Source organism: Haliotis rufescens, unplaced genomic scaffold (assembly GCF_023055435.1).
Source record: "Haliotis rufescens isolate VD_foot unplaced genomic scaffold, xgHalRufe1.0.p SCAF_17, whole genome shotgun sequence".
Lineage (NCBI taxonomy): Eukaryota > Metazoa > Mollusca > Gastropoda > Lepetellida > Haliotidae > Haliotis > Haliotis rufescens.
Genome location: NW_025963857.1, coordinates 16881183 through 16889634, shown reverse-complemented (window position 1 = coordinate 16889634; position 8452 = coordinate 16881183). Strand labels below are relative to the sequence as shown.

General features: G+C 39.9%; 1 protein-coding gene across 1 annotated transcript; it reads right to left on the bottom strand.

Moving 5' to 3' along the window:
- Window positions 1-1431: 1431 nt before the first annotated feature.
- Window positions 1432-6646, bottom strand: LOC124137955. Its single transcript, XM_046504417.2, has 3 exons — window positions 6582-6646; window positions 3896-3911; window positions 1432-1861 (listed from the first exon to the last, which is right to left on the bottom strand). The coding sequence occupies exons 1-3, from the start codon at window positions 6584-6586 to the stop codon at window positions 1511-1513; spliced, it is 372 nt and encodes a 123-aa protein (XP_046360373.2). The 5' UTR covers window positions 6587-6646; the 3' UTR covers window positions 1432-1510.
- Between the last annotated feature and the right edge of the window lie 1806 nt (window positions 6647-8452).

Sequence of the window (8452 nt, the reverse complement as noted above, 5' to 3'; positions counted from 1 at the left end):
CGCACAACCAGGACATTACTTTCTACACCAGACCAACTGCTACAGACCCTCACAGTTGACAGTGGAGTGCCTTGCTTAAATCTGCTGTCTGGTTATAAGTGTGTTCAAAGTGAACCGGGGGCTACAGCTGGCCCAGTCGTCTAAGGCGCCGCGATTCGGTGTGCAGAGTTGCGTCTCTTGGGCACGCCAGAAACCTATGATTGTGGGTTCGAATCCTGGTTCGCCCCGAATATGTTTCTAGGTTTGTCAGCACCATACCCGTGCTCGTGGGTTTCGCCGAAGTGGTAAACGTCTGAGACCTGCTTCACTTCGAGCTTTCCTCCCACATTAAGCTGACACGCCGCGATAACTGGAATAATGTTAAAAGCGGCGTTAAACCTAACTCACTCACTCACTGAAAGCGAACCACATCTCCTGCACTGCACATGATTAAGTGCACTTGTGTGTGTAGACGTAGCGCCATGGGCGAACACTTGGTGATTGGGTATGAGGCGCATTATGAATTGATTTACAGTAAACTACGGTTATAACGAACTCAAGGGGACCACCAAGTTTAATTTGTTAACCGTAGTTTGTTATAAGCCTATGTACGGCATATATACAGCACCTGGACAGGACCAAGAAACAGTTATTTATATCCGTCATTTCGTAATAAGCGTGTTCGTTATTAACGTAGTTTACTGTATTGATATGACAAAGTTTGAGCTGGAGTCGTTTCTGTGTAGAAAGGTTATGTTCGATTGTACCAAAGGCCGGGGCTGCTTAAATATTGCTCGACACAGAGGGGAAGTTGACTATTTGTAAGTTCAAGTCATCCCTCTTGTCATACAGTCTTATTGATACTTTATCGTTAATTTTATGCACAAGTTTAAATATAAAAAATGGCTCGGTTTAAATGGTGTCTTTTATTTCCAGGCAAGGTGGGTAAATGAGTGGAAGGGAATTGGCTATTTGACAATTATTGAATTATGTCAGATCATCGATATAGAAACCTAAGTTAAACGTCATTCATATTCAAATACAGAAAGATACAAATCAGCAGAAGGAAAAGGCAGTTGGTGCCCATGAGGATGCCTACGTCTTCCCTAATCCCCCTAATCTAAGATAAGTGTTATCTATAAAACACATGCCCAACACTGTTTTGAGTTCAGAAATAGTATTGTCCGTACGTGAACTACAGCTGTGCAAATATATGACCGTATTAGCAACATGGCGTACATCCTGGACACTTTGAAGTTCTAATCCATGGTTATGGATCCGAGTTATTTGTAGTTCCAAACAGGAGGCGTGTCCATAAAAGTGCCAAAGGCGGTAATTCTTAGAGAAAAGCAGAACACAAAATTGACTAGTTATATAAGTTTACTTCATTTAAACATCTTGTATGTAATTCAAGCATTATTTTTGTTAACGAATAATAACTAGACACAGAAGTAATCACATAATTTTAATTATACTTAAGAACAATGAATTCATGAACAGTTTTAGATTGTTAGTTCTGTTTTTCTTAACTTTAGCATGAACTTCCAGGTTTCATATTGTACACAGGGTGCTTTTTCTGCAGTTGTTTTACACCCTTAATGTAGCGATGTTCATTGCATCTCTGTTTCTTGTTTTTCACCCAGGCCAATTTAATGTATTGTTTCTTGTATCGTTTCGACTTCCCTCTAAGGAACTTGTCAACAGGTTGGGACTTGCCCGAGAAGTGCTGTGTCAGGCGTTTGCGAATGTTTTTCGATCTTCCGACATATATCACTGTTTTGCCCCTCTTAATGGCGTAGATACCCGGCACACGAGAAGGGGGTCGAGACGTCCATGGCAAAGATGTCATCAACAGCTTCAAGCTTCCTTGCAGAATGTTTATCTACAACAAATATATTCATTTTCATGCATAAAACAATTAACTAAAGTGAGTGTGTGAGTGAGTGAGTGAGTGAGTGTGTGTGTGTGTGTGTGTGTGTGTGTGTGTGTGTGTGTGTGTGTGTGTGTGTGTGTGTGTGTGTGTGTGTGTGTGTGTGTGTGTGTGTGTGTGTGTGTGTGTGAACCTAGTAACTAGTTTGATCTTCCAAACGGATCTCCTCCAAACCTGAGTTTTGAAAATTGGTCACTTCTGAACCAAGGTTTTACAGTTTACGTTTTATAAACTTGCTCTTGACATGTGTTTGATGATTGGTTAAAAGTCACATTTTCTTTTACATGAAAATTTCATGATGTCAATCGAACCTGCAACCTCACATATGATGTTAAGTTTCTTAACCACTGTTTACCCACTGAGCTACTGGGGCATGTGATGAGAAGTTGTTCAATTTTTCATGTCATGACTCCGGCTGGTCCATGCTGCACGTGTTTTTATACCGCGACACACTGTATTGTTTCACTATAAGGTATCTAGATGTTTTCTTGTATTTTCTGGTATGTCTTGCATTTAGACGTTTCATAAGTTGGATAAAACACGCCTCCTCGTTTGGGGTGAAAATGTAAAACCTAGCTTGATCTTGGGAAAAGCCGGAGACGTGTTTTGTCCTGTACATTAGAACTGAGTTTGCTCATCCTGAAACTGAACAATTGATAATCAAAACTACGAATTCGTTTCATGTCATGAAGGAGATGTACCAATGCAAAGCATTGCTTGTACATTGAATGTATCAGTTGCCTTTCACTGACAGTTTTTGACACTCCCGCAGCAGTGTGTTTTTCTTACACATAATATAAAAGTGAATACAGTTTTGGTTTCAAACCGCAGAACTCTTCCATCACATTCCCACCAAACTGCCATTTATTATATGTTTGTTTGTTTTTGACGCCGCACTAAGCAATATTCCAGCTATATGACGGCGGTCTGTAAATATTCCAGTGATTGACATCATGAGCATCGATCCACGCAATTGGGATACGATGACCACTTATTATGGAGGGGTGGGGGCAAGGAGGGGTGGTTTTAGCACTGTATCATATTTTGCGTAACATGTTTTCATTCACCCAATACATGCAAGATGTTTCTGAATAGCATCCGACCTCGACAATGTCGGACAACTCTATTTTATGTACGGGGGGTAGTCTCCCAATTTTTACGTCGATTATCTGCACCTTTTCTCCCAATACAGATTGTCTCCCACATTTGGGTGCCGCCATTGCGTTCATCTGCGCCGTCGAGGGGAACAACTCGCAAGACATTTCCCTCTCAAAAACAACATCGTCCAATTTATGACGTCATCAACTTTCGAGTGTAAGTTCGAATCTTCAGCACTGACGTCATGGTAGAACAATGTTTTATCGTGAAATAAACCACGCTTCGTTCTTCATTGTTCTATGCGATTTATCGCGTAGCTATCTTATACATAGTAATATTGGCCAGTGGCACAAAATACAAAACTGTCTGTTTGTCTACCACTAAGGCTACTTAACCACCCCCAGTGGCACATACTTCAAACCGAAGTGACTTTAATATACTATAATCTACAAAATATTGCCAAACAATGACCTTCATAAAAATGAATATACCAAGAAATAATTACCGCAGCATGTATATAAAGTTACATAAAACATTTTTCTTTCACTTTCATTTTGTACAAGAATTATCAACAGCATAACATATTTACGAATAACTGTTTCTAAAATATTTAATTCTAGGATTGCAGGATCAATAATATTATTTGCATAATACATAATTTTCTATTCAAGATTGTTAGGCAGTATAGCGAACTTCAAGCAATTACATCAAGCCAGAAAAGATGTATTATAAAAGCAATTACTATTTCGTTATTTATATATTACATATTTCTTGTCGCTATATGGCTGAAATAATGATGATGCGACGTTAAATTTAACTCACTCACATATTTCTATATTACTCAAACATCGCTGTAAGAAAATGAAATGTTTTAAAATTAAAACTTACCGGAAAACTTGTTTTCCTGTTGAAATAATGAAAGCAGCTCATAAATCATCTTAAATTATTATTATTATTATGTACAGATAAAAATAAAATAATGCATAATAGTGATCCTGGCACAGTCAGGCTTCTTAGGCTCATCATCAGCTCAGGGTCCTTGCCCTCTCTACACGCAGCCCAGACAGCGAATGGGACTTCTCCCAGGAAGCGCTGCCTAGTCAAACCCACCCAGAACTTTTGGGAGAATGTGAAGACTCCCCAACACTGCAGCCTTCTGCATTACCCAGATTGTCAGAAGGGCTGGTAGCAAACCCGTGTACTCGCCCAATGTCTGTCAACAGATTGGGAGGTACCAAACCTAAGGCACCGAGAACAATGGGGAGTCGGACAACTTGGTACTTGGAATGCAAGCGTGACATTACGAAAGCGAGGTCCGCATATTTGCCCTGTTTTTCCCGAATCTTGTAAGTCTTATTAGTGTCAAAAGGGACAGAAAGTTCAATGATATGAGTGATTTCATAGGATCTATAAAAAAGGACAAGATCGTGTGTGTTGGTCTGGATACGTCTGAGGCTGTAAACTGGCCTATTCCAAAGAATTTTGTATTTATCATTTTCGATGACGTCCTCTACATATTCCGTGTCGTACCATGGATGGACCTCTGTGTTAAAACCACAGGCATGGTGAAGGCGGTAATAAAATGATCGAGCCACACCATCATGTCGTTTTTGATACTGTGTTTGTGCCAAAGCTGGGCATCCACTGAAAATGTGTTTAGGAGATTGTGAAGACTCCCCAACAATGCAGCCTTCTGCATTATCCAGATTATCAGAAGGGCTGTATTCCTGGTAGCAAACCCGGGTACTCTCCCAATGTCTGTCAACAGACATTTCGAAAGGAAAGTTTTTCCTGAATCGTGTCAATCAGATTCGGGTCAAACGGGACAGAATTCAATGATAGAAAGGATTTCATAACAATAGAAAAGCGATGAATCGACAAATACAATTCGGAAACATAAGAAATCTCTGCTACAAAACTACAAAGAACAGTTCCTACTATATATACTCTTCAACAAAAAAAGAAACGCAATACGGATATTTTTGGCCATAAAAGCAAAATTAGCGGACCAAGAGGTGTAAATGAAGAGGTTTAATGTGTTAAAGTGTCAGTGACAAATTTTCCGGAACAAAATTATAACAATAAGGATATGCAAACCATTAGTCGGGAAACACGTACGATTCGGAAAAACGCACCCAGTGCATTAACAAAAGGGCCCTGGAGCTGCACGCAGTGCACGTGCAGCAGCACTATGAACGGCATTAAAGTGCAGGGTTTTTGATTACCTGGCATCTGCGTCAGTGACGGTTCAACAACATGCCAAGATTAACAGAAGTACAAAGAAACAAAGTCATAGGTCGGTTGCAGGCTGGGGAATCCCGATCAGCTGTAGCCAGGGTTTTCAATGTAACGCTATGCACCATCACAAGGCTATGGGATTGGTTTCAACAGCATGGGTCAACACGTGATCGGCCAAGGTCGGGACGACAAAGAGTAACCAGCCCCGCCCAAAATCGCTACATCCGACTGCGCCACCTACGCAAAAGGACGACCACAGCCATTTAAACCGCATCCCAAATACCCGGAGTGCGCAGAATCTCCTACCAGGCCCAACCGTTTAAGAGGAGCAGATCTCCGAGCAAGACGTCCTGTTCGACGCGTCATATTGAGTCGACAACATCGTCAACAACGACTGCATTGATGTCGTCAACACAGGGTATGGCCTCAATTGTGATGGAGAGATGTCTGGTTCAGCGACGAATCAAGATTTCTCCTCCGTCGAGGGGATAGAAGAGCACGGGTCTACAGACGTCGGGGAGAACGTTACGCCGGAAACTGCGCACAGGAAGTAGGGGTAGCGTTACGACGTGGGCGGCTATCCCTCATCATGGCATGACAGGTTTGATCCATATCCAGGGCAATCTTACGGCTAAACGATACATCAACGAAATTCTCCTACCACACGTCCTCCCAATTACAGTCAAAACGGTGTATTCAGCGGGACAACGCTCGACCGCATACAGCACGGATCACAAGAGCCTGTCTACACAACAACAACGTTCATGTTCTCCCCAGGCCCTCCAGATCCCCGGATTTGAACCTGATAGAGCACCTGTGGGATGAATTGGATAGATGGCTACGCCGACGTCAACCACAACCCCAGACGTTGCAGCATTTGGCATTTGCGTTGCAGGCCGAGTGGGCTACCATTCCCCAGGATTTGATTCGCATAGCCGTCTCTTCCATGGGCAGGAGATGTCAGGCCGCTATCGATTCCAACAGGGGACATACATGTAAGCGTTATTGATGGTAGCTGACCTTCACCTTGTACTTTTCCTATTTAACGATAACTGAGACGACTACAATCACCAAGTATTTTCTCCACAACATTTTGGCTCAATACCTTTTACAGTTCCTCGTATACATGTATTGTCCTACCTCACACACATCTGGCTTTGCGTTTCTTTTTTTGAAGAGTATATCATGAGCACCTGTTAATACATCAAATCGTGATGATACCAAAAATGAATTAAGAAATGTAATGCCATTGAAACGCATAAAATATAGTCGTTACATGAAACTATTACAAACTGTTTTTGAATAGTCCCTGCTAACAGCGTAAATCAATGCTTACCCCATACTTTCCTGTCTGATGCAAATGTAACGGATTCTCGATACCCTTCAGTATTTATAAAATACTGATATATACTTCTTCGTGATTGGTAGATATTTTAGGCAATTACCTAATCATGGTTTTTCCAGGTTATTTTGGAGTATGAGTCATGAAACTAACCTGGGAAATTCCAGGACCTATACGAAGGTCACAACGACCTGACATGTTATCTCTCTATATTCAATGGTTTAGAAAAATACTGATATATACTTCTTCGTGATTGGTAGATATTTTAGGCAATTACTTAATCATTGTTTTTCCAGGTTATTTTGGAGTATGAGTCATGAAATTAACCTGGGAAATTCAAGGACCTATACGAAGGTCACAACGACCTGACATGTTATCTCTCTATATTCAATGGTTTAGAAAAATACTGATATATACTTCTTCGTGATTTGTAGATATGTTAGGCAATTACTTAATCATGGTTTTCCAGGTTATTTTGGAGTATGAGTCATGAAATTAACCTGGGAAATTCCAGGACCAATACGAAGGTCACAGCGACCTGACATGTTATCTCTCTATATTCAATGGTTTAGGTGTATTGTCCACATACTGATATAAGAGACAGCCATTGGACGTTAATGACTATGAAGAAATGTAGGCAACGTTTTAAATTAGAAGCATGAATTATGCACATAGAGTACTAACCAGTGAGCGAACGACTATTTGATATTCTGGAGAGGGGGGGCTGTGGTCTCGGGGTTTACACAAAAAACGTAGGTCATGGGACAATGGGCTCCTCCTGCCGTATGTCTTCAGGCATAAAAACCCAAATAATCTCTAATGATATATCACTCCTCTTGTATCTGCTTAAATGTACCCAGTGGTTTATTGAAGTAATCACAAACGCAGGTTGACGTTCTAAAGATTGATGAAAGGCCCGGTGGAAATAAATACACAGTTAAGATATGCAATATACCTACAAATACAAATAAAACATTAGCATTATTAACTTATCAGCAAATATCCCAATCGTATGATATGATACTGTGATCAGTAGTAATTAATTAGTTACCTTTAAATATCCAAGGAACCGCCTATTAACATGATTCATTAATAAAGTGCCACATTTGATAGACAAGAAGACTTGTCTTCATGTCAGTTAAGTAAGGGTAAGAATTTATGGATGAACAACTTTTTTATTACAATTAAGAAGATCGACGTTTCGATGTAGGTTCTAACACCGTTATCAAGCAAGTGATATACAGAGTGTGGTTGGCAAGTATATATATACAAGTAGGAGGCAATGTTTATACAGTAGAGTAGATATTGTTATACTGGAGTAGAGAAGCCTGTTATGTACACACAAGGGTAGTGATGACAATCATCGGTGAAGTCAGTGACATATACAAAGGATGAAGCCAGTAATATAAACAACGGGATTGGGGCTGATTATGGCCGGGGGTATGTAATGTCAGTTGACAAACGCAAGTTCTATATAGTGGTGATAATTACATGTATCCATGGTACATTATTTTTGTTTATAACAACAAGAATATATACAATAAAATATAGAAAAATACCACTCAAATGTATTTGACACTGAGCTATTTGTATATAATTTGCCGTGGTGACTTAATTGAACATTAATATACATAATGTCAGCATAATGTAACATTTTACATAACTATGTTAACATTCTTATGTATTTACAATAATCCCTCACCACATCATACATTCATTCATGTATGCTTGGTTAAGTACAAAACTTAGTTAAAGGTAAATAGCTAGCTATAATATGGATACGCATAATAGTATTTACTTACAAAATATGATAAGTAACACATGCACATGAGAATGCTATTTAGAATTAGCTGAGTTTATTTATT